Raw genomic sequence first — 26644 nt, 5'->3', positions numbered from 1 at the left:
AATTTAATTTAATCTAATCTAAACTTTAATCTCAGCCAAACCGATTTACTCACGAACAAATAAAGCACTGAAAAAGCCAAACAAGAACATTTTTAAGTTATCAAAGTGACTTATAAATCATGTTTAACCCGAGTAGCGAAAGACCGCGGGGGTTTGAAAACGATGTGTCGGTCGGCTCAGATATTTTAAGTTTACACAGCTACATTCTCACCTGAAAATATGTTAAAAGTTGTTTGTTTTTTTGCGACCCAGAAAGAGAAATAAGAGTGATATTAAAACTAAGTAGCTGCCGCCATTGTTGGAAACTGGAATTGGCTGGGCCCGCTATGAATTCTGCGATATGGTTTTTCAATTTTGTTGTCCAGGTGGAAATTCGGGAGAATGGTGGCTCCGGGATTCTCCCGGAAACATCGGGAGGGTTGGCATGTATGGTTGTGGCAACACCACTAACCTTGTCAAACACCTCAGAGTAAATCATATCACAGAATATGACGAGCGTATGTTGAGACGAACTGAAGATGAGGACAGGGACAGATGCTGCTAGGGCGAGACAGACCTCTCTCATGGAGTCCTTTAGTGCTGCAGGCAGGCAAGGTGTTCAAATAGGCACAACTTTAGTTTTTTTATTTCTATATGATGAACTCTGCATTAGGGCTGCCACGATTAGTCGACTAGTCACGATTACGTCGACTATCAAAATCATCGACGACTGATTTAATAGTCGACGCGTCATTTGAAGCTTTGTAAGATCCCAAAAGCAGGAATAAGTAGCAGGATTTAAGAGTGTAATAACGGACTGAAACAGAAGATGGCAGCACTGCATGTACAAGGATGCCAGCTGCCGTTAAACCCCGAAGAAGAAGAAGCTGTGTCCCAGAATTCATAGCGCAGCCCAGCGCAGTTGTCAACAATGGTGGCAGCTAGTTAGTTTTAATATTACTCTTATTATTCTTTCTGGGTCACAAAATAAACGTTTAACATATTTTCAGGCGAGAATGTAGCTGTGTAAACCTCAAATATCTGCTCAGTTTATCAAGACACCACATATTTTCAAAAGCGCTCCGACGTTTTCGGAGGCGTCTGTTACCCACTAGCTCGATAGCTAGCCGGGAGCCATGAGAGCACCGGACTCCCGGTAGATCGTTTTCAAACCCACCGCCCTACTCAGGTTAAACATATACAAGTCACTTAGATAACTTAAAAATGTTATTGTTTGGCTTTTTTCAGTATTTTATTTGTTCCTGAGTAAATCGGCTGAGTTTATTAAACTCCACCGAAACAATCTGCACATTTAATTAGAATTCAATTAACTATCATCTTGTCTTTATTTTTAGTTAGCACAGACCTTAAACACTTAAAGCTGTAAGCTAATGATAGTTATATAAGAGCAGATGCTGCTGGTGCAATAAGCTGTACTTTTACGTTCAATGGATGATGATCTGATTAGTCGACTATCAAAATAATCGTTTGTGGCAGCCCTACTCTGCATTATTAAGTGATAAGAACAAGAAATCTGATGCCCTGTAATCATTATGACGCTATAATTTGAGATACAATAAATAAAATACGTTTTTGTACAAAGTATCGGTATCGGATCAGTATCGTCGATACCACCCTGAATATTACTTTGTATCGGATCGGAAAGGAAATCAGTGGTATCGCACATCACTAATGTTAGCATGCAAGTCATTCAGCAGCTATGGCAGTAGTCAGACCTGGGCGTGGCTGGTAGATTGAACTCAGCTTTCCAAAAAATGAAGAGTCACAGTTAATTAATGAGTTAAGAAGGGGGGCAAAAACTTTGTCACATAGGGCTAAATTTCACTAAATAAAAAAAAATCATCATTTAAAAACACTTTGTATTTGTGTTGTAATTGTTTGATAATCGAAAACAGCGTCCCCAACCCCCAGGCCTCAGACCGGTACCGGTCCGTGAGTCGTTTGGTACCGGGCTGCGAGAGTTGAGGCTCAGGTGTGAAATGTATGGTTTTCAGGGTTTTTATCGGTTTTCAGGGTTTTTTGTTATCGTTTTTATCGTTAACTCGTTTTTCCTGTGTCTTTTCACGTGTGTTATGAATAAATCTTCTTTTTTTCGGTACCGGTACTAGTTTTATTTTGTTGTATTTATCCGCGACACCTTAAAGGCCGGTCCGTGAAAATATTGTCGGGCATAAACCGGTCCGTGGCGCAAAAAAGGTTGGAGACCGCTGCTCTAAAACATGCAAGTGTGACAGATATGCAAAAAATTACTTTTCACAACGCTGTTGCTTCACATTTAACATCCACATATCACAGCAATGTCATACTTTTCTAAGTCAAAAAGCACTAATTGTTTTCTTTGCAGCTGCAGTCTTTTGTTTTACCAGGAATAAAGATCAATACTTATAAATTAACAGCCTGAATATTTTTCCTCAATCCAGGCACTGTGACCGTTATAATTAGGTGTCATTTATTCCAACCATGATGGAGAGTAATTTTCCTCATTGTACATCATTATGATTCATACACGCTAGTCCAAGCAACGACTTTCAGACTTCACAAATCAGGTTAGAGCCTGCCAGATGACAACGCAGAGACAGACTTGTGCACATTCTGTCTCCGAAACTTCTTTCTCGCCTCACCCTGCAAGATATTCAGCTGAGTCTGTGAGACCAAGAAGGAGGAGGGTGTCAGGGGACTTGCGCAGACAACCTTGCAGCATCCTCTTAACTTGAAACACAAGACGCCCGTTTGAAGCAAGACGATGAAGGTTTCGTCTTTATTTTCTTCCCCTCGCCGCACTGTTTCCCAAAGTGGCTGATGAGACGTGGTCACGGGAAGCAGGAAACCCAGCGTGCCCTTTAATTCTAGCGAGGTTACTCATACTCAGAGAGCCTTTTAACGTGTCTACTTTTGACTTTTGTGAAAGGGAATAGAATATGTTGATGTTGATGCAAGTTCACAAGCACAATGTAGCTTCAGAAGTCCTTCTATCATAGAGGTGTTCGCATTTGCATCCACACCGTGTTTTGTTTTGTTTTGTTATATTTGATTTCCAATAAAAGCCCTCGCTGCTGTTGGCTATTTTCTTCCATAAAATACAGAGAAACACGAGGCTCCTGCCCTGGAAATTGCCCATGTAGGGGGTAACTTTCTAAAGTCAATATCCCGTCAGCGTGTGCCGCAGAATCGAACCTGTAAAACTATTTGCCTCCATCACCACGCTGCTCCAAGCAAGGTCATCCGCTACTTTGATTGTTTGAAAAGAGACACACGCACAATTCTTGGGTATGTTACTATTCAGTCTTTTCCAGTGAATGCTGCCAGATAACCACAGGCATGGACGAGATAGCTGCTGAGGATTCGATGGTCAGTCACTGGTGGAATATGTTGTTTTTCATTTAAAGACATCTTCCCACTGCTAGCCGACTTTATCGTTCTCAGAGGTGCCCTGTTTTTAGTGAGACGTGACCGTGATTGGCACTATGTGAACTCAAGTTTAAGGCTAGGACTGTAAACATAGATGTCAGATAACCTGCGCATCTCCATTTTGTCTTGCAGGAATGTCCCAGCGGGGTCGTCAACGAAGACACTTTTAAAGACATCTACGCACAGTTCTTCCCGCAAGGAGGTCTGTGCCTGCTGCTTTGTTTTCCCAGCATGCTTTCCCTTTCCCAGGAGCTCCCGCATTCATGCGTGTTTACAAAAATTGCACTAAGTCCGGAGTACGTTAGGTTTCCTCGCCTCCCATGAAAACACAGTGTCGGTGAGAGGCAGAGGGAGAAGAGAAGTTTGTATTCAGGCAGCCTTGAGTTTCTCTCTGTTGGCTCTCATCATTATGCAAAGATTCAACCCGAGGAGGAACAGAGGAAACATTAGGAAGCTTTGATATATCTGTTCAGAGAGAAGAAAAGCAGGCCAGTGAACATAATGGCACAGCACAGAGGAAACAATGATAAAACCCTCAGCTCTAAGCACACTGTTCTTCCCTCTCATCGCGAGCCTGTTTTCTTTGAAGTGGAAAAGAAAAAACAGTCTCCGCTTTGAACCTTTTTTTTGTTTGCAATAGCCACCACTGCCAGCGAGCCGTAATCACGACAGATGTTCTGTGATTGGTTGTTTGTTCTCTCCATAGATGCCTCGACATACGCACACTTCCTGTTCAATGCTTTTGACACGGATCACAATGGCTCTGTGAGTTTTGAGGTAAGCCCAGAGTTGCCCGATTGTTCATTTCTCAGTGTCTTAAAGCTCGACCAGTGTGTGGGTTCGCTGTCGAAAAGGCGTGCGCATCAAACGCTCCCACAGACGAGGCTTTACACTCGATCATTATGTAACCTGCAACCCCCTTTATAGAAAAAAAAATCTAGCCTCATCAAGTTTACTCAAGATGCTCAACATTTGATTAATATTTATGAAGGGCACTTATTTGCTTATTAGGACAGAACAGGGAACAGCTGTCATTATGCCAAACAAAGTTTCCCTGCCTAATGTGCGGTCCACTCTGTTCTGAAGTACGAGATCTCCCTGAGGACTGACACTGAGTCGACTAAACATTTGAATAATGAGCTATTTTTGATTTATGATAGCTCCACTTTTGCCGTTTCATCATTTTCCTCTAATGAATACGTGATAGAGGACGGCATCCTCACAGAAAGGGTGGAATCGGTTGAAGTGCCTCACGTAGAAAGTGTCTCATGCGTCGTTGTTGAGTTAAAGCTGTGATGTTTTGCACATTTGTCAGTAAGTTGCGTTTCCATTACAGGATTTTGTTATGGGTCTCTCTATCCTCCTGCGTGGCACAGTCCAGGAAAAACTCAACTGGGCCTTCAACCTTTATGATATCAATAAAGACGGATATATCACTAAAGAGGTACGTCTCCTAAAAACACGAAGGTCACAGTGCTGAGATATTTGCCGTGTTTCACGCCGCATGCTTTAGTTAATTCACTTACATGTTGTTGTACAGGATGTCCACGATTCGTCGATTTTGATCGAGCACAGCGCTACGCCAGTTTGCATTTTGCTAATGTTCACATTGAGCCTGCAGACTGCGCTCGATTTTTGTACAGTAAAGATCAAAATGTAACAGTTAAACTGAAGAAAACATCCTCCCAGGAATCTGCCTCTGTGGGTTAACATTGACATATCCTCCTCCTACTGGCTCACTAAGCTTGTCAGTGTGAAAGCACTCAAGCATTGGAGTTCACAATACTTAAAATAAAAGTTCTTAGGAAGAATTAGCTGTACTGAAAACAAACACTGCCCTCTTATGGTTGAGTTGCAGTACTGTTTTCAGTCCGTGTACTGAGCAGGTGTCTCCAGTTTGCCGCTCCAGAGCCACATTTGGCTCTTTTTGCCATCTACTGTGTCAAAAGTAGTTTGTGTCAAAAGTACTGCCAGTGTGGCCTGACTACATTTACAGCTTAACTAAAACTACCCTAACCTTTAATTTTATTCTTTACTTTCACTATTTTTAAAGCTGTCGAGCTGCCATATGTTCATTAACAAAGCTGGCTCCTTTTAATTTAATTCAAACGCAGGGATTAAGTCAGCCCGCAAACATTTAAAGCCACTTTTTTCAAAGCCGGCCTAAACAAGCTAATAGTATTTTCCCTGCACAGTTGTTTGTTTCAACTCCTGTAGCCCATCTGCCTCAAGCTTCAATGTGTTGTGTGTTCAGAGATGCTCTTCTGCGTACCTTGGTTGTAACAAGCTGTTATTTGACTTATGGCCTTTCTAGCAACTTGAAGCAGTCTTGCCATTCACCGCTGACACCATCAAGGCAGAGAACTGCTGCTCACTGCATGTTTTATCTATTTTTGGCTAATTCTCTGTAAACTCTAGAGATGGTTGTGTGGGAAAATCCCAGCAGATTCTGAAACACTCAGGAACTGCTAAACTGGTCTGGCACCGAGAACCGTGCTAAGTTCAAAGTCACTGAAATATGAATCAACTTTCTCCTCTATTCTGATGCTCGGTTTGAACTTCATGGTCCCATCTTGACCATGTCTATGTATCTAAATGCATCGATTTTCTGCCGCATGATTGCTTGATTAGACTTTGGTGTTAACAAGCAGTTGAACAATAAAGTGGCCAGTGAGTATATATGTATATCACTCATTAGGATGTTGATTCAACACTATAAGTAAAGCTGAATAATGTAATAATGTAGCGCAGAAATCACAAAACAACATAAAATAATCGCCATCCTTAAATTCTCAGGGTTGTTATTCGAACTTCCTGCTCCTTGAATCTGTTTTACGGGGACCTGAAAGAACAAACAGTCCCGGTGCAAATGAATGCTCTATAATGCAACACGTGCTGATTAGCATAACAGCTGAGGCTCAGGGCCATTCATTTAAATTATTTTTTTTCTGACGCTGACCAATAATTCATCCTGAGACACGACTCGTGCATGAATCCAGTCGCACGTAAGATATGAGTGAGGACACAAGAACTGCTAGCGAGCAGTCAGTGCAAACTGAGTGTAAGACATTGTATTTATCTCTGTTATGTTTTCTGCGCATCACAGGAAATGCTGGACATCATGAAGGCCATCTACGACATGATGGGAAAATGCACATACCCCGTCCTCAAAGAGGAGACGCCCCGTCAGCACGTAGAAGTATTCTTTCAGGCAAGCAGGCAGTTGGCAGATTTTACTGTTTTATGTACGAGGCTTCAGAAAACCTTCATATCTCTCCTTTTGTCTGCCTCCAACAGAAGATGGATAAGAACAAAGACGGCGTGGTAACCATAGACGAGTTCATCGACTGTTGCCAAAACGTAAGGCCGATCCCCAGAACATCAGCTCGCACTGCTGCTGGCACAGTCTCAGCACCGCTCATCGTATTGTCTCTTATTTTGTATCCTCAGGATGAAAACATCATGCGATCGATGCACCTCTTTGAAAACGTTCTTTAATTTTCGGCTGGCTGTGGAGGATTTGGAAGAGACCATCATCTTTAGCTTGGCCCAGTTACTGACTTGGACTCATACTGTGTACAGTGTGCTATGCAGACTTTTTGACCATAGATACAGTTATTCTTCATTACAGAGGGCCTCAGTTGTAAGTAGGCGGTATAGGCGTGGACACTCTGGAGCTGGTTGCCGCTTTCTTTTAAACAAATTCGGGAAACTTCTAAGTGAAATAGTGAAAATGGATTAAAAGGAGATGCTTCAAAATGAAACCATTAACTTTAAGGTTGATTTCCGCCTTCTGTCTCTGGAGTGTCTTTGTGTTTGCCGACCTCTGCCTAAGACGTCTAACGAAAGGCTTCAGACAGATTCTGTTCTGTTTTATTTACTGCCAAATCAGATCACTGTGACTTTCTGCAGCATCAGAAACACCCGAACAAAACATCGGGTGTAACGTCACACTCCGTCTGCTTTTACATTCCAGACCGGCTCCCAATTCCAGAGTGTTCCCTCCCGATTTAGTTAGCCATCGTGGTCTGTCTTTCTGCTCTTTGAAGGAACTGTTTAGAGGGGGAAAAAAGAAAAAACAATACATTTTACCATTTTAAACTGTACATAATATAAAAAACATTATTAGATAAGAACTCTTTGAGAAACTTTTGTTCTTGTTTACTTGCCAACTAGAATGAGACAACACAAGGATTGTATTGATGTCAAACTTGGACCATAATATCGATGGTTTGTCTACAGAAGCACACAGGTAGCTCTACTTATGATGTTATACAACCATTTCTTTGTCACAGGAGAAATGCTGCTTTCAGTGGAATTCATTTAACCTCATGTATGTATATTTCCTGTAAAGTAAAATCATCCATCAGTATGTTTTTCTTTGGGTTTTATGAGTTTACACTAGGAGCAGTGCTTGGGATTATTTATAAGGTGTTCAGGTCATTGTACAGTATTACATGAAAAGTCACCCTCGGGTGATTTTCAGGTCTTTAGATTTGTTCATATGAGTCACTGTTTTTAATAAGAAAGGCCAGTGGGGTTTGGTTATTGGTACAAACTTTGTATTATACTCATTAGTTTGGGTTTTCTTGCTGTTTCTCTCCTCCTCCTCCATCCTGTGGGATGCAGCTGCCCACACCGAACCAGCCTGATTGGTTTGATTGGCTCCCAAATGTTAGCAAAAACTACAGGATTATTGAGAGAAGTGTCTCAAGTGTGTCTGAGTGTTTCTGTCTGACATGCGCTCTCTTTTTTTCTTGCTCTTTTTCCACAGAGACTTGGATATTAGACACAGGAAGTAGGCAGAAATACGACTTATACTTGAGAGCTGTGGTTTATGGTTAATGTGTCGCAACATTTAATGGTTCATCATGTTTGTCCTTCGAAGTGTACAGTGTGTTTCTACGATGTATCACTGGGAGTCGGGAACATATGAACCTCCTCGGTGAGGCATGTTAATCATCCATAATTTAGTAAAGAAAATGACACTTTTTCTCAGCCCTGCTTCTTGTTATTCATGTAAAAGGAGATAGTTTGGTTTTAGCTTGTTTAACTTGCTGTTTGTTAAACCGCTTGTTTGAGTGTGATTTGTATTTTATTTGCAGAGACCTGATGATGAAAAGTAACTTTTATCCACTACGGAATACAAAAGAGCAACACGGTTGATTTGGAAAGTTACAAACAGATCAAATAGTTTGCAGACAAAACTTTTAAAAATCGATTCCATCAAAAGCGTGTCATATTTTAGATCTAAAAGTACCAGGCCACCTACACATTACACCCACAGGAGCAGCTCAGCAATGGAAACCCAAGCCATGAAGCTCCCGGTGCACAGTTTCCGTGCTGATGCTCTGCAACTTCACAATCTGACGCTTCATGGCTGAGCTGCTGTGTTTCCTAAACACTTCCACTTTCCAATAATCCCACTTACAACTGATCCTGGAATATCTTGAAGGGAAGAAATTTCATGAACTGACCTGTTGCCGCGGTGGTGTCCTATTACAGCACCACCCTGAAATTCATGGAGCTCATTTGAACCATTCGTTCACAAATGTTTGTAAAGGCAGCCTGCGTGGCTCGGTTATTGATTTCATACATCAATGGGACTGAAAACACCTGAAATGAAGATTAGGAGGCGTGGCCCAAATACTTTTGACCATGTAGTGTATGTTGTGCTTACTGGTTCTCACTGAAGCCTCCTGGTGGTAGCAATGTGGAATTACACAAGGCGATTGACTTGATTCTTTCTTGCCTGAATGGCATAAACTGGGATATATAATAATATTGTTGTTTAGAGTGTATAGAGAAAAAAAGTGGATGAAAAAAATGAATGTTGTATTTTGAATCTTACCAAGTGTAGCTAAAATGGATGTTGAAGTAGGAGGATGAGCACCAGTCATGGTAAGTGCTACTATCTCTTTAGCAACAATGCTCTGGTTTAAAAAGCACAGCGGCAATGAGGCGTATGGATATGAAGTTTTCATTTTAATATGCGTCAGAGGGTGATGTAATAAATTGCACTTGTAAACAAAACATAAACGTTCACAAAGTTGAGCAACATTTAAAGACAATAGTTGACTTGGATTTAAAAAAAAAAAAAAGGACATTTAAGGTGAGAAATGAAATGCATCTGGCACAAATTTCCACAAAAACGATCTTTCCAGTCAGATTCCAGCCACTGCTTTCTACATACTTAGATTACCTGAGATAAGTTTGCTTATAAACCAAACAATTATATTGTATTACACAGAGACATGTAGATTTTATGATGTTACATATATCAACGTAAAAGCAGGCAGATAGATAACATTAATTATACTGATGCAAGTACAGTACCTCTTAACAGAAGGTGACCTTACACTGAATGAAGTGATGATGTTACATGTTATCACTGAACACAAGATTTAACGATTTTGGATGGTTATGCAGTAAGCAGATGGTCCCTTACACTAATGATCAGCCGACACAAACAGTAGCTCGACTGTTTTTATCTGCCATAAAAGTCGGCGTATAAATTAAAACGTGCTGCAGTTGAAGCACAACAGCAGCGCAGGCCCAAAGCAACAACAACAAAAAGTCATATATAAATTCCTATGTTGGATTGTTGAGGTAATCGCTCACTAAATATTTTCCGTTTTGAGCCGCGCGTAATTGGAAAAGAAAAAGTGTCACTTTTCATCAGACGTGTTCTCTATGTAGAGAGGGTTTAGCTGTGTTCGTCTCATTGTGTGCTCAGAGCACCCAAACAAAACGCTATGTTTACCACTGCATGCAGTGAAGCCATAAATGGTCAAAGAATGAGATTTTTGGTGGGGGCATGTGTGAATCGAATGCTTTGAATCACTCAGGGTGCGATAACAGGACCGCGCTTCGGTCCTGGCAGCCTGTGGCTTTTGTTTCAGCGTTGTTTCTGTTAAATTATGAAATGACTGATACATGCTTTAAACATTTATTGAAATCTATTTTCTGGTCAGACACCAAAAGCGTGATAAAATGTACAAACCTCTGCAAGACCTTTGAATATTGCAAATATTCTCTGAACATCTGTTGTTTAAAAAGAGTTTTAAAAAGTGAAATATACTGAAATATACTCAGTCTTCCTGGGAGAGTAGACTAGTGAACGTCTACAGTATGGCCCACAAATAACCCCTTGTCTAATCCAGATCCTATAAATCTACAAAGTAAAATGGGGAAAAACACTTTACCCGATTGAATACACAGTGAGTTGTACTGCTTATGCCGATGGGCCTCGTGCCAGAGTGCATTTCAGCCTCGGGCATCGATGTCAGTCCATCACACAGAGTGCCCAAGCGGGAAATCCTTAATGTGTTGTCCATTTCATTCCCTTATTTACTTTAAAGTTCCTCATGTGTCAAGTGGTTATTTGAAGATCATACTGTGGGCCACTAAACAATGATAAAGGCAACTTTGGACTCTGGAAGTTGAATTGACGACGGGCTCTCCCTGGTTCCTTGTTTCTTCTTGTCATTCTGTGGCTCATCTTAAAGATTCAAACAGAACCTAATGAGACTGAGCCTTAGAGGTTTGCACACGGTCCAGTTGGGGAACCTGAGCCCGAACGTGAGCGGGTTAGGTTAGCAGCTGCCTGATCTCTCGGTGAACGTAGCAAAGGAAGTCCATGTAGGAAGCCCCGCCGTGCAAGCCTTTGTCCTCCACCAGGAACTGACGGAACAGCATCTCCGGTTTGTCTTTCTGCCTCACAATTTGCAGCTGAGCAGGGCAGAAAAGAGAAGTGTGACTGATTTCCAGCACAGCTGGAACACAGGAGCTGTCACACTACAAAATCTATTCACATTGTTTCTGTTGTCACAGCTGGCACGTTCCTGTTTTTGTGAAACATGTTTCTCATCTATTTTATCGAATTTACTTCAGCTTCACTTTAAGGCTGGTGTGTGTGTATATGTGTGTGGTCCTCTGTGGATCCAGGATTCAAACTTTCTATATATTAACTGCTCAATAGCACTGGGTGTGCAGTGCATGGGGCCATTTGTACAGTGCTTTCTGTAGATGTACTTTGATTAGACTATTTATATAGAAACAGGGCAAAACATGAATAAATGATGTTTTTGCAACTTTTGGGGGAGTGTATTTACTGTAAAGCTCCACTAGAGGGAAGCAGAGATCAACAAAAGCCTCAATATCGTCTCTGCCTCACCTCAAGTAAACCATGTTCTCTTTGGTTTAAATAGGTTCAAATATAAAGGATGTGAACTGTGTTTAAACAATGCTTTTGGATTGTGTTTCGCTTACCTTCATAGAGTTTGACCTCTTTTCAAGAAGGCCACTGATGATGGAGCGGACCTTCCTCGACAAAGGGTTGTCAAGCTCCGGCAGCGCACACTAAAACAAACAAACAAAAAGATTTAGTGTAATTAGGAGCAGTTTGATCACTAAAAATAAAGACCAGTCCTAAATACTGCTTGCCTCCTTCCTGTGCCGCAGTACCACATACTGAAGTCTTTGAGTTCTGCCTTGAAAATAAACGTGGATCTTTGATCTCTGTGTGCGGGGCGTACTTGTTTAAAACTTTGAGGTTTACAAAAGCTTTGACTCAGTTTAGCTCATTTTACACAGCAGTGGAGTTCAAGTGAGTCATACTTCATAAAATGTGGGCACAGTCGAACATGACTGAATTATGATGTGCTGAGATGATTTCTCAAAACTGGACTTTTACCATCCAGACATTCTCTGACCATACCGTAATGCCGCCAGGCACCGGGGAGCTAAAATGTCAACTCTAATATCTCAAAAACCATTTCATGTGGATTCTGAGCACACTGAGGCCAAAGTGATGAAATGAATGCTGACCATGTGTCCTTGCAGGTGGGCGAGGGAGGGCAGGTTGAACAGGCTCTGGATGAGGTCTGGTGAGCTTGCTTGGCCCAGCCACAGGAACATGGACTGGCCGTTCTCCAGCAGGAAGATGCCAGAGTCTGTGAGACGCTCCTCAGAGCAGCGCACAGGAGTGGCCGGCTTCTCGCTGTTGACGTCTATGTTGTGCTGAAAAACAGTACAAAGGGTTTAGCAACTGAAACTAATAGTGTGCGTCTAAGTGAGATGACCAAGCGCAAAGTGTTTTTATTCCCTACCAGAGGGATGAGGCGTGGGTAGAGCAGCAGCTGGGTGTCCTCCACTCCCATGGCCATGACCGACAGCCTCTGATGGGCTCTGTCGTCCGTGGAGAGCTCAGTGCTGCCCACCAGGGGGGCAGTTTTCATCAGGCTGTTCATATAGACTGGGAACACTTTCATGGCATCAGGAAGGATCAGCTACAGGTGGATTTATTAAAAAATATATGGTTAGTTGTTTTTTTTAATCCTAAAGTTAAAATACACATTGAAACTTCTTTCTAGGTGTGATTCTCCGACCTGGCTAGCAGCGGAGGGGCTGGCACAGTTCTTCCTGTAGCAGGCCAGCATGTGAGCCGTCTGGTTCACCAGGATCTCCCTCACATTCTTTAGAGGCTGGTTCAATATGGCACGGTAAGCTGAGGGGGCAGGACAAAAGATTAGTTAAAAAAAACAAAGCAAGAGCAGGAGAGACAAAAAACATGGGGGGCGGCTCAGAGGCATCTGATGGCAAGTATGGGGGGAAAAAAAGGTGGAAGAAAAGGTAAAAAACCAAAAGGTAACAGAGGTCAGTAACACAGCTGGACTCATGGTCCGCTATGTGCAGATTACAGAAGGATGGCATCATGTGAAACATATGAGTAAAAGTAGATTATTTAGTGATACATGGGATATAATCAACAAATGTCAGATGACATTTGAGTGTGTTAGCAGGCCGTGCCTCTGCACTACATCATAAAATATGTTTCCCACAAGCAGAGTTTGAACTAATGCAGTCCACCTGAACTCCAGAGGAATCTAACCTGATTTTGCAAAGAAGTTGATGAGCGAATCCGTCTCGCAGCTCTTGTACAGCTCTGACAACTGCGAGCTGCAGTTCAGACTCAGGTTGTGGATGCGGAGACGCCGCTGCCCGCCGATGGTGGTGTACAGCAAGGCACACTGGGGAAAAAAGCGTGAAACATAAGCTTTAAACATACTTGGGTTTTTAATCTTCAGAGAAAAGATTTCAAATATGACCAGTCTGGGATAAAGCTTGGTTTAACACACACCTGCATGAGCGCTCCGGTCTCCTCGCTCAGTGTGTCGTCGTGCTTGAACTCTACTGTCACGCCGTTGTCGCAGTCCACCGCTGCCATCTCTACATCTGTGGTGTTGTTCATATAAATGCCGCCAAAGAAGTCAGTGGCTCTGAAGCCTAAAGGAGACAAAGACCAGTGTGAAAAACTGGGAGGTAACTCGCCGTGATAGATCAGAACACACCAAAAGAGCGACCGTGTCTTTCCTCTTACCCGTGCTAGTACGGACACGCATGATGGCATCAAACCCGATGCTCTTCTGTACATCTTTCCTCAGGTCCCTCAGAAAATGCTCCCCATCTGTCTCTATCTGTCAACAAAAAGCAAAAACAAACAAAGTTTTAGCCAGCAGATGGCAGTGTTGGTTGTTACTGTTGGAGCCGTGTCTGTAAGAAGCAGATCCAGGCATAAAAATCAACATTGTACTTATGTGCAAACTTCCCATGCTTACTGCACCGTTCCTTTGGGACTATTTTATATCAGACTGGCTTCTGTGCCAAACTCATTATGTAGGTACAATTCACTTTTATTAGGCAGCAAACTTTGCCTCTGTGTGAAATTAGGACTTCTTAATACAATTACAAGAATAAAACAACTGCTCGTTATGAGTCTGCATGCAGCATTTGTGCGTGCGTGCGCTTAGAGCCAAATACAATGTAAACAGGCACCACACGTCTGCTGGTACCTGGAAGTTGCTGTACTTATAGACGGAGCCTCCGGTGTGTGACGGCACATCAGCCATGGTTGCTATGTCCGTATACTGGCTGGGGAAGAGGAAGAGATCCACACAGCAGCCACTTGCCACACAGTCTTTAGACAGCTGCTCATAAACACCTTTCTGAGGCTGGAACAGGGTCTGTGGAAAAGTACAAGACAGTTTACCAAGATTAGGTCACCAGTTTCAAACACTTATTGTAATTAGACTGAGATCAGACCAGCATTGGTTTTCCTTATGCCCAGCGCTGTGTGTTCAGAATTCAGATTAGGGGCACAACTGACATAAAAAGGTACTCACCTTCTCCTTGTCTGTGTTCACCAGCTTTTTATCATCCCTGTTCTTCAGTTTGCCTGGAGCCTCGGCAGTGGGCATGGACGATTGGAAGATGAAGAGCTTTCCGCTACATTCTGCTGCCTGGAGGGCGGCAAGAGATGGAAGGGGAAAGAAGATCTCGCTTAGCCACGAGGTCAAGAGGTGAAAAAAATATCAACTCCTGCAAATATTCTAATGCTAGACTTCATGTACGCCACATAAATGGGCACGAACAAATAAATACGTCTCTGACTCCTCGCTGTTGTGTAATATCGCAACTGCTTCCAATTAAAAGCTGCGTGGGAACTTTCCCTTTGTCACTGGCCAAAACACTGACTTCATATCACTGGGAAAGCTTGCTGGACTTTAAGTAAACACAAACATATCAGGGGGAGTAAAATCTACATGTTGCTTCACTCAGTTGATAGGTTGAATGAGTTCAAGCTTGAGAGCCAGTGTTGGTGAGAGCATAGTAGCACTGCGTTTTAGATTTAAATTACCCCAAACCTTTAGGAAGCCCACACCCTCCCTGAAACAAACCTACAGTAAGTGTTTGTTTCAGGGAGCTACACTCAGTTCCACTTCAGCGTTGACAGGTGTCACACTGAGGCTAACCTTAAATGCCTCCACGCCGGCCTGGATGACAGGGGCGAAGACCGTTTCGCTCTCAGCGGTGTCCGCAAACATGTCAGGGATCTGGTCCAGGAGGCTGCAGAGACAAGCAAGAGGATTATGGTTTGACACGGACGTGTCACACTGCCTCGTTAATGCTTTCACAACAGCTACTCTTGAAATGTTTGACAGTACTTTGCGTCCGATGCTCTCTGCTAGAGGGCCCTCTAAGATAAACAGTGACTCCGCACATCAGTGACGAAGTGCTTCTTACTTGTAGATGACGGCTCTCGAGTCCTGGTAGTTGACAAGGAAGCCATCGAGCAGCGGGACGAACATCTCGGCCGTGTCTGACACCACCATCATCTGCGGCTGAGCCAAAGCGCTCTTCACGTTGTAGAAATGAAGGACCTTGTTGTAGGTGACAAAGCCGACCTTTATTGCTGAGGTCTCCATGCCTTCCTCTCTGTGGAGAGAACGAGCAATCGGTGAATTCCAGGATGGATTAAATCCAAAGGATGTGTATTTACTGGGGAGTCTTGCCTGCCGTGGTCATTTTTTGCTTCTACACTGTGCCTCCAGGCGCACAAAGATGATTTTGGGTTAAGGTGGCAGCACACGTAAAGAATTAAAGACACAATACCTGCTGACATTTATCAGAAACCCCTGGATTCAGAAGTCTAATAGGCAGCTGCACTGACCTGGACCATGAATAAAAACCTGTCACCATATGAGTGATTTCAAAACATTCTTTCCTGACAATCCCAACTGCACTTTGTAGACGTACGTTCTTAAATCAAGGGCTCGCACCGTAGGAATATGTAATGTGACTGGAAACAGCTCCTCGGGCCTCCTCTACAGCTACAGCTGCTTTTCTAAATAACAGATTCAGCAGATTTTATTTATTGTGCTCTTCCTCATACCAGTGGTGATAAAAATATCATTAAAAGCCTTCATCTACACATCTGGATCTATTTAAAGTTCCCTCCACCTTCTTATTCATGCATTTTTTCCAAATACTGCAGAATTACATGAACCACATGAAAACCACCGAGTATCCAGTGGGTTTAATTTAGTGCCTGTGAAAGCAAAAGCAGAGGTTCAAACGCAGCTAAAGAAGCCCTTATCTTGCATATGCTTCTGCTAGGTGTTTAAAGAGTGATGTCATGGCAGGAGACATTTAAGGAAATGTTGTTGCTGGCACTGATGGACTAGTGAGAAGGCAGGACAGTTTCCAAGTTATTTTGGGAGTAACCAGGTGAAGTACACCATCCTCTCCTCTAACATAAATCAAGTCATTCTTAACAGAAAACCATAACAAAGCTTTTTGTTTAGGATACTTTTCAAAGATGAGAGCGTGCACTGTCATATTTTCCCTTTTGGCGCTCCCTCGTACCCGTCATCTGCAAAGTTTCATGTTCAGCTGATGTTCAGCAGGATGGCTGATCTGTAAGGCTTCAGGGGAAGCCCTGCAGCGTAGTGAGCAAGTGTGCTTTTTACTGTGTGTACCTGGGCAGCTTCTCCAGCAGAGTCTTCAGCTCATCACATATCAGCTTTACCAGGCCACTCTTAATGTTGTTATAGGACACATCAATCATGAAGATGTAGGCAGGAGGATTTGGAGGCTTGTTGTTCTGTGGGAGAAACAGCAGCAGGCACAATAAATGAGTTGCTCCTTTTCGGGCAATGATAGCTTGGCTGACCTCCAACGTAACATGTCGAATTTACAAATAGGAAAGCAGCTCTCCTTGGCCTTTTAAACACACAAGTCACGAGATAACACACCGTTATCAGAGACCTATATCAGTGAGCTCATAACAGGATCAATCATTGTCTTCCACTTTAGGTTTCTGTTATTCATCAAAGATATTTCCCTCTATGCTTCTTTATAACTCTGAACACCGTATCAGGGATAAATTGCTAAAAACAAGGGAACAGCAGTGAAGTTTGTGAGGGGGCTTGTCAGTGAGATATTATGTTTCCACAGTTACACCCAATACAAGACACTCACCTTACAGGCTTTTGTTTATTATCTGGCCTTGCCTAGATTGTTTATAAGGCATATTAAACAGAGCAAAAGTAGGCCAGTGGAGTGACTCAGCTTTGCCTACTTACTTTAACCCTCTAATGTTCTCAACAGGCTCAGTGGGGACACTGATTGGCATCATTGACAGTTTTTTTGTACTTTGAAGAGACTGAGCTGAACCCTGTTCTGTCCTGTTCGGGCGATGCTGAAAACACAGGATGTTTGGCCAAAAATGTCCTTTGAAAAATCCAAAAAGCCGTTCTTCCGATACAAATCTCTTTTACTGCGTTCAACAAACTAAACAAAGAATCAGCTATTTGAAGTGATACATCATTCAGTTGCATCAGTGCATAAACTCATCCTTTCACAAGCAAACAACGCCTGAATCTAAGTGCTTGTTTCTATCAGTCTGACCAGCTTTATTTACCCTGCATATTGTGTACTTGATATCAGTCTTTGTGTACCTTACAGTAATCCAGAGTGGCTACAAACTCATACGATCCCAGGGACAGTTCGGGCCTCTCATAGAAGTCCACCCTTCGGCCCATGTGGTCCAGATGTTGGAAGTAGAAGACTGGCACTAGGAGCAGAGAGAGAAATATAACTCTGTGTTGAGCTGATCACTGTGTGCTTTTTCTTCTTTAAATTAAATTTAATAACTTTCATCTTGCTCCCTCGGGACAGACTTTCAAATAATGAGGTTAGCATTTGTATAAGTAATCCCTGTGAGCCAAAAGCTCAGGCTTTAGCCTGCTCTAAACAGTCGTTTGGGTTTTTTTGTCCGTTTACTCCACATGACGTCAATAAGATACGGTCATCTTAAGCACTCAGCTCTGGCTATAAACACCCATCTGCCTTTCAAATGTATGAAGTGCAGTCATTCACAAGGAATATATGTCTTAAAGAGAGGGGCAATAGAGCTCAACAACTTGTTTCAGACAAAGGATGAACTGGGATGCTGCCACAAGATCGAGTATAACAACAATAATATTGTAATATTCTGAACAGTGAATCACACACAGAGTCCAAGGATTAAAATATAGTTAGTTTTTCTGTATTGTGCTGTACCTTCATTGACACAGTTGCAGAAACCACACTGGTAGCGGCGCCCTCCATCAATAAATTGCATGTAAGGGCACATATACGCCTTGCATCGATTACAGCGGACTGGGCCTGTATCACCATGATTCACAACATACAGTGGAGTCTGCACAGAGAATAAAGATAAATAGATCAGCTCTACGGCACCCAAATAAAAACACACTTTGCTTTCAAAATGAGAAGAGTTTATCATAAAATAGAATAGAAACGGTGAGGATTACGCACACCACGCACAGATGACAAAGTGTCTTCGCACTGTTTATTCAGTACTCTCTGACACAACATAAACTGAATATGTTTGCATCAGATGAACTCCAGTGCCTTAAAACACATGTAGACAGGGCAGCAAGCAGGTTTGTTATTACACCAGCAAATTTAAGGAGTAAAAGTGTTTATAATATCTTGGAGCTAAGCAAAAGCAGTTGTATGACAACAGCAATGAAACAACATTAAGACCCAGCAGCGTGCTCTTTTGGTTCTCTACAACCTCAGAGCAGTGATTAACTATGGCTACTCTAAATTCCCTTTTGCACTGGATGGGACTGAGTCTAATTTTCCATTCTTTTTGTATAAGACTTTTTTGCCTTCTCTGGTCCCTGCAGATCTGACATTAGCCAATTAGCCAAAAGCCAGATGAGACAGTGCTAACATTGCCTAAAAAGGCCAACTGGTGTCTGGGACAAGGCGAGTGTAGAGGGGAAAATATCTAAGACAGGGTTCTTGGACCACACGTGATCCAAAAGGAGGTCATTCGTGGGACAAATGATCTTTTGTAGTTCATGGAAACATCTATTAAAGGAGAAATAACAGTGTAGAATATGTAACCATCACAAGTGACTTTTGACATTTTAACGATCCTGTCTCTCTTACAGGAGGATGCCAAAAAGACTTTAACATAGACTTTATAAAGTGTCAAACTCTTTGGGAGAATATGGAATAAACAACTGGTTCTCCTTCTACAGCATTAGAAACAGTCAGTGTCAAGTGTTCTTTATGAGTAAGATTTATGAATCATTATATATGACAGTGTTCAAGATTTCAAAAACACAGCTCAGTCCAAGGATAAGTGTGGGATGGATGAGCAACAGATATGAATAAATTCTCAGAGACAGTGGTGTATATTAGCACCCATCAGTCATTGCAAATGTTACATTTACAGTACAAGATGAGTTTGTTTTCCTCTCTCTTTCTACTGTATTTTAACAACAGACTGTATATTAAAAAAAGATTGTAGTGATGATGCATTAGTGCCTAAAAACCTGAAACTCTACCTGAAAGCCACCAGATGGAAATCGCTACGGTGCAAAAAAACATCTATTCTTATAGAAGTCTACTGGAAAACAGCTTGCTCTCTTGGTCTCTGTAAACACTTTGCTAATGGGTTCATCATTTTGGGTCATACTGAATTAAAAAGTGAATTTAAAAAATAATTATTTTATAAATCTTGGTGATACTATATTTGAAAAAAGGATATCTGTGATATGCTCATTTGCTAACAATCAATCACTAATTGTTAGCATAGTTATTTCACTCCTCATCACGTCCAGTGTTTTGAAAATAATATTGCAACAATGAAAATGCAAACCCTGAGAAATGGATGGATGACCTTACAGTAGCTGTCCACCTTTTATCGTAGAATCTTAATTTTGTGTTGCGACCGGATGAAGTTTTATGTGAATCGGTAACTTACCTCATTCTTTGGCAAACTGGCAAAGGGTTTGATGATGGCAGCAAGGGGCACTTGGCACTGCTTGGCCAAATCAGCAGTGCAGGGAAGCGAGTAGGTGGTGCAGCGGATGAATCTGGGGCTGGCATTACCTGGATTTAGCAAAACGAAGCATAAATAATCTGTTGTTTATTCCAATTCATATTGTTATATTATTTCAATATAAGGACAGTTCTTTGTTTTTACTGTTAAATCTTTCCCAAATAAACTCGCTATAAGGGATAAATGAATACTCTACTGTAACTAAATGCTCAACGAAAAGTTTGGATATGCATTTTTTACCTTGATCTGTCACTGTGAAGTCAGTGGTGACAAGAGGTGGAACCTGTCCTCTGATGTTTGTGGTGAAAACCTGTCCTCCTTGTTTCACTTGGTCATCCTCGATCACATGGGTCTAAAGTAGAAATGTTATGCATTAAAGTGCAATCTGATATTTATTAACATCATTTAGTTAAAAGCACTTTTTTTTTTTGAATGGATACTTCATTAAAGGTAATCATATTGTGCTAGTTTTCAACTCCATGTTTTTGCTACAGTAATTCTACCTGATTTACAGTTAAATATAATTGTTATTTATCTTGTACTGAGACTTGCCCGCAGTTGATCCATTGTCTGAAATGAGCTGTTTTAGCTCCTTTTCCTTTAGGTTACCATCCCTACAATGTCCAGTTTATTGTATTAAAAAATATTTTGTAATAGGTTGAGTATGCAACACCCTCAACTTCGGGGCAACCACTTTTGGCTGTAAGGTAATTGTACAGACTGACTGCAGTCACTCTCAGACAAGGTTTGCAAAATATTTCCATGTAATTCATAAATGCAGACAGAGTCTGACTCAGTCCATGGTGACGAGTACAACATATCTCTTTGCGCGACATCTCTCGTTGCAGTGGTAGACTCGACTCAGCTGCTTGCAAACTGGTTGTATTCCAGTTATATTCCTATATAAAAACAGTTATGCCACTTTGCAGTTAAAACGCTGTCTCGTAGCAACTACGTCACTATTTGTGAGGGAATTTCTGTTTCAAATCTATGAGGTCATGACTGGAGTTTGCATTCAAGTACTTAATGTGAATTTCCACATTTATTTATTGCCGTTAATCGTGGTATTATTACAAACTGATGTATGTGATAAGTTGGTATGTAACTGCAAACTTAACCCAACTTAATGGCAAATGGACAGCTGATTGATAGCAGACTGACACTATCTTAGAGTTGTTTTATCAACGTCTTGACACACCAAAGTCAATTTTAAGACAAAAACCGACTGCAAGTGGTCAAAGACCTGACCCCTGGCTTCAAAGCAACCATTTCTAAGGCAACAAGTTCACTGTACAGGATCACAACAATTTTGGTTTCGCTTTGGTGTCCTATCAGTGTTTTTGCCTAGTGTGACTGTAGCATAAGCCAACTTTGTTCTGATTGGCTGCCCCTTATTCTAACAGCAGGTAGGTGTGGCTAATGTGCTCACAGCCTGAGATGACCATATTAGTCATGCTACCCCTTTGACATCACACTGAACAAAGCGCTTAAGAAAAATACACAGAAACTGGGTATTTAGAGTAGCTTGAATCCTGAGCTTTTGGGCCTCAGACTTCAACATAAAAGCATAATATGTCCATCATTCATAAAGACAGGAGACCTGCCATGACAAAATAAAAACATACTGTTCATGCCCAGATCTGAAGACAAATTAATATCCCCGAACACTTTTTATGTAATCTTAGACTTTTTGCTTAATCCTTTTGTTTGCATTAGCCACCATTTTAATTAAAATCACTACAAATATTTAGTAACAAAGTAGCCGATGTCAGTAATTTTGCCACACAACTCTTGAAGAATGAATAAGCTGCTAGTTCACGACAAAAAATGAGGACAGACAAATGTGCTGTGCTGATAAGTGAAGGCATGCTTTTCCAGAAAGATTAATCGTTCACTCACAATGCTAGGGATAGAGTCGGGGTCCAGTTTCTTCTGAGGTGGGCCAGCCATTGCAGATTGTGCTCCAGGAAAGGCTCCTGGCATGTTTTGCTGAGGCCCAGCCATGTATCCTCCAAACTGACCTGTACATTGAAACAACATCTGTAGGTATTTATTGGCTCCACTGAAAAGAATGCAAGAACAGTCAGCTGTATTATAACTACTTGATGAATTAGCAGTGATCGTTAACTCTGATTTCCTGGGTCTTTTCACGTGTGCTATGAATAAATCTTCTTTTTTTCGGTACCTGTACTAGTTTTATTTTGTTGTATTTATCCGCGGCACCTTAAAGGCCGGTCCATGAAAATATTGTCGGGCATAAACCGGTCCGTGGCGCAAAAAAGGTTGGGGAGCGCTGCTTTACAGTATATTATTTCTTGTTTTTTATTTTATATTCTTTACTTTTGTGTGAATCTGCATGCTCCACCTGCCTGTCACTTTGCTGCTAGAACATGTGAATTTCCCCAATGAGGGACAATAAATGATATTTCTATTTCCACGGAGGGTACACTGCTGACACTGTTCTTGAATTTTCCTGATCAGAATCAAAGCCAATGCTGTATAGATTGTAAGGTCCCTAGATGCAGATGTTGAGATACCTGTCTAAATGAAAACCTGTGATGTCCACTGCTTTTGGCTCAGAGTTACCTGCTTGCTGGGGGTATCCTGGCTGACCAGCAGATCCCAAACCAGGTTGCTGGAAACCTCCAGGGCCTGGAGGAGGTGGCCCAGGGAACGGTCTACCCATGCCTGCCATTGATGTGCCTGCCATCGACTGGCTTGCCATTGGCATGCTTTCTAGGGGTGACTGTGGAGGAGACATCAGAGGGGACATGTGGGGGGACTGCAGGCCTGGAGGCATCTGTGGTGGAGCCATTGTTGAAGGAGGTGGTGTCTGGAAAGGCTGCTGAACAACAGAGCTTGCTGGAGGAGGAGGGCTCTGCAGTCCTTGGACTAAGAAATAAAAAGAGCACATCTTATGTAGTGAGTTTTCCAACCTAACAATTCCACTAAAAGACTATAATTAAAAGACCGTATGATCTGAGGCTATACAGAAAACTTACCATGGCTGCCTAAGTTCATAGAACTCATCTGATTGGTGAGCTGCTGTGTTGGAGGCGGGCCAGGTGATGCCATGCTGTTGTATAGTGAGTGTGGTGGTTGTCCATACGGTGCAGATACAGCTGGTGGAGCCGGGTAGCTGAAGATCATAACAACAGTTATTGCACTGAGCTATACGTGAGGTTCAATGCATTCTTATATTTGCACAGTTCCTTGTTTTTAAAGCTGCTTTAAAGACATGGCAAAAGTTAGCAGCTGTTATTGCAACAACCTATTAACATAACTTAACAGTGAACATCTTTCATGGTGTGGGATGGTGAAAAATACATTTATTTTTTATTTTATTTTATTTTTTTAAAGGCAGATGGCGTGAACTTTCAGCCCACATAAATTCATCACTTTGTTGTTTGTACTTCAAGGAAAATCAGTCGATCTGAGTCGGTGCAGTCTGATAAGGAACGTTACCTTTGAGGATGAGAGCCATTCTGCTGGACGTTTGGATTGTACTGACTAGACCCTGCAGGCAGAGGCATGCTAGCAGCTGGGGCAACTGATGATTTCATCATACCTTCAGTGAGTAACAGACATTATAATATCAGGAGCTGATATAGCTTCAAAATGAACCATTACTCTTACTCTGAAAGACATGCACATCAAGATAAACAAAAAAAAAAAAAGTTATATTTAATACACTTAAATGCATTTTACCTGCAGGTGGAGCACTGAATGCCTGAGGTGGGCCCCCATAATGCCCGTAGAGGGGCTGCATAGGACCAGATCCGAATCCACCTTGATATGCCCCCATCCCTGGCTGGGCCTGGGAGTACGGGGGTGCAGCGACATAACCCTGTTGACTCATGATGCTGGGATGTCTCTCACAGTCTTCTCATGCCAAGATGAAAGAGTATGACCTAGGGCAGTGAAACTGGGATACTTAGATTATAAAAAGTAAACAAGGACTTCAGTTTTATATATAGCGATTTTAATTTGTTTGTTTGTTTTTGTCTGAAAAAAAAAAGTTTAATATGAAAATAAAGCTGCTTTTGGCTGCCAAAGTGGAGAGCTTGGCAAGTCTCATTTTTACGCTGGATGCCTCTCCTGACAAAATACTAAATGGCCTGTATGTGTATAGCGCTTTACTAGTCCCTAAGGACCCCAAAGTGCTTTGCACATCCAGTCATCCACCCATTCACACACTGGTGGCAAGCTACATTGTAGCCACCCTGGGGCGCACTGACAGAGGCGAGGCTGCCAGACACTGGCGCCACCAGTAGGCAACAGGTGAAGTGTCTTGCCCAAGGACACAATGACTGAGACTGTCCAAGCCGGGGCTCGAACCGGCAACCTTCTGATTACAAGGCGAACTCCCAACTTGAGCCACGATCGCCCCTCAAAGGCAGTCGCATCTCCTCCTGGAATCAAACCAGGAAGCTTTTGCTTGTTAGGTGAACGTTTATGTAAAAACCTGCTAAAAATCCTAGATGTTTGTATCCAGAACACAAGCATATAATGAAGCTTGTGTCTGCCAGGTGGCAAGGTTGGACAAGTTAAATCAAAACTTTTTAGGTCTGGTTCTTCATTGCGACACATACATAATTACATGTGACTTGTAATCATACATTCATAAAATTAACAACCGTTTGCACAAACATTTGGTGGATCTTTACGCTCCTCATTCAAAACCAAATCATATCTTCAGTGTTTACAAACCACACCAATGACTACTGATATTTGACCTCATGCAATGATTAGCACACAGTAAGATGAACCTTTGACTGCTTTATCTCGCAATAAACAATGCCAATCTGTTGGTGTATCATCAGTAATTAACAACACCAGCAGCTCATTTCTGTTTTTGCTCCAGTGTTTACCAAAGTGTTTACATTGTTTTTCTGCCAACATTAATAAACCTTTAACCAAAATGCCTAGTTTTACTTGCTTTAAACTTGCTCTTAAAAAACAAATTAAAATAAAATAAAAATAACGCCTTATAAACAAAACGTGGCCTGTAAAGTTTTTAAAAGGAAATGGGAACAGCTGGGCCAACGCGCAACAGCTGCCTATGACATCTCCATGATTACTTTTATAACTTTAAAGTGACAATTTTAAGCACGTTTCACCCAAATAAAACCTTTTAAAAATGCAATATGAGTGGTAATTGAGCGGTGCAATAGTTAATGCGTGTGACATTTTCGAGAGCTGCCACGTCGAATACCGTTATGATGGCTTTTATAAAAAAAATAAAAAGGGGGGGAAAGCATTGCTGCCTTCCTTTAATTCACATCCAGCTGGAAACGTTGGCCCGTTTGCTGCTACTACACAATTTTGTCAGTAACACGTAGCTTGTTGTTTGACAATAAATGTAGCTTAATGCCCTTTTTTTAAAGAAAAAAAAAGGAGGAGCAGTAATGTGACAACACAGCACTCGGCTCAGTTATAATCACACAGACTGAAAACATCTTGCTAGCAACGCGGAAATTACTACAAAGTTTTCCTCTGAGACAGAAACGTAGCTATTTCTACAATAAATACATTCAAATGAAGAATTACCGGAGATAGAAATACTCACGTCTGTTGGCTGTAATCTACCTGTGTGTCGGGCAGAGTCCTCTTCACTATCTACACCTCTCAGTTGAAGCAGAGTGCCACGTCAAACTCCACCACGGCACCGGTCGCTCTGTTGGTTTGTGCGACGAAACCAGCGTTTCCAGCCACGTAGAGAACGGTGAGCTGCTTCCTGTTATGCGTTTCAAAATAAAACTCTTAACGACGAATAAACTTGCTTATCCAAAATGAACGATGCAAACGCGAGCCTGAGTGTAGAAATATCAATATTTTACGACTAACTAAAACAATAACAACCTTTTGTACCCTTGTTTTTTTGTTTCAAAACGCTACTTCACGTTGTACGTTGAAGGAATTACATGCACTTCTGTTTCGAGCAGAATGGAGTGGCTAATTTGACGAGGCCCAGACGCAGTTTGCCGTGTGCGCATGCGTGGAAGAGAGGGAACCCATACACGTCAGCACCACTGGCTCCACAGGGGTTGAGTGGTGGTCCTCGAGAGTACATGCGTTGTTTCGTCACCTTAGTAACGCACATGAGCTTTCTCTCCGACAAAAAAAAATGTCCTAGTCACACTTCATTTTTATATGTAATAAAACACATGAAAATCATATCAGACACCTACTTTAAATATTCTAATTAATTCCTTAATGAAGTTATACGGCAAAGAGAATGAATGGATGCTGATATGAAGCCACAAAAGTACATTCAGTACTCATTATTTAGGTATCTGACACAAACAAAGCTGGAATTAACATTCTCGATTTAAACAAATAACCAAGAAGTATTATTATAATATAATTCATTGTCTTCGTCTTTGCTGTCTCTAAATGATAAAAGTACCCCTCACCTCACTTGCCCAAAATCTCCCTTTGAATAAGATGTTCAGGGATGTTGGTGAAGTAGTGATAGTTACACCCACCACCAGTTGCGTTTAACGCCGCCAGGCGGGTCCGTGCGCAGTG

At 41.8% G+C, this 26644-nt stretch overlaps 2 protein-coding genes across 10 annotated transcripts in view; one reads left to right on the top strand and one right to left on the bottom strand.

The window, feature by feature from the left end:
- kcnip4a (potassium voltage-gated channel interacting protein 4a) overlaps positions 1 to 8401 on the top strand; it is a 165674-nt gene extending 157273 nt beyond the window's left edge. For all 8 annotated transcript variants that reach the window (XM_085451445.1, XM_085451439.1, XM_085451441.1 and 5 more), the window contains 6 exons: positions 3541 to 3610; positions 4115 to 4185; positions 4745 to 4852; positions 6515 to 6619; positions 6706 to 6768; positions 6859 to 8401. In XM_085451445.1, the coding sequence (XP_085307571.1) occupies positions 3541 to 3610; positions 4115 to 4185; positions 4745 to 4852; positions 6515 to 6619; positions 6706 to 6768; positions 6859 to 6906 (465 nt within the window). In that variant the 3' untranslated portion in view covers positions 6907 to 8401. The remainder of the gene's footprint in view (positions 1 to 3540; positions 3611 to 4114; positions 4186 to 4744; positions 4853 to 6514; positions 6620 to 6705; positions 6769 to 6858) is intronic.
- A 973-nt stretch (positions 8402 to 9374) lies between these two features.
- sec24d (SEC24 homolog D, COPII coat complex component) lies at positions 9375 to 26574 on the bottom strand. Of its 2 annotated transcripts, XM_085451434.1 has the most exons (24): positions 26530 to 26574; positions 25683 to 25850; positions 23822 to 24024; positions 23579 to 23681; positions 23116 to 23252; positions 22700 to 23005; positions 22013 to 22134; positions 20354 to 20465; positions 20036 to 20163; positions 18313 to 18451; positions 17709 to 17824; positions 16728 to 16852; positions 15493 to 15684; positions 15222 to 15315; positions 14592 to 14708; positions 14262 to 14432; positions 13790 to 13886; positions 13550 to 13695; positions 13301 to 13439; positions 12798 to 12916; positions 12519 to 12698; positions 12238 to 12429; positions 11680 to 11769; positions 9375 to 11139 (listed from the first exon to the last, which is right to left on the bottom strand). In XM_085451434.1, exons 3-24 carry the CDS (start codon positions 23970 to 23972, stop codon positions 10999 to 11001), a joined length of 3117 nt encoding a protein of 1038 aa, XP_085307560.1. In that variant the 5' UTR covers positions 23973 to 24024; positions 25683 to 25850; positions 26530 to 26574; the 3' UTR covers positions 9375 to 10998. The 2 variants fall into 2 exon arrangements, with proteins under 2 accessions (XP_085307560.1, XP_085307561.1); XM_085451435.1 differs by lacking the exon at positions 26530 to 26574 and having other exon boundaries at positions 25703 to 26128.
- Between the last annotated feature and the right edge of the window lie 70 nt (positions 26575 to 26644).

Source organism: Copadichromis virginalis, linkage group LG3 (assembly GCF_057382275.1).
Source record: "Copadichromis virginalis isolate Kocher_CV1m ecotype Utaka linkage group LG3, C_Virginalis_male_GT1.1, whole genome shotgun sequence".
Lineage (NCBI taxonomy): Eukaryota > Metazoa > Chordata > Actinopteri > Cichliformes > Cichlidae > Copadichromis > Copadichromis virginalis.
The sequence above is the reverse complement of the archived record's forward strand: the minus strand, read 5'-3'. Positions and strand labels throughout refer to the sequence as shown.

Coding starts and splice junctions, on each gene's coding strand:
- sec24d (XM_085451434.1), bottom strand. CDS start 23,972: ATGAGTCAACAGGGTTATGTCGCTGCACCCCCGTACTCCCAGGCCCAG. Junction 23,682..23,821: donor ATTCAGTGCTCCACCTGCAG/GTAAAATGCATT, acceptor TACTCACTGAAG/GTATGATGAAATCATCAGTT. Junction 14,433..14,591: donor TGAACACAGACAAGGAGAAG/GTGAGTACCTTT, acceptor ACTTTTCCACAG/ACCCTGTTCCAGCCTCAGAA.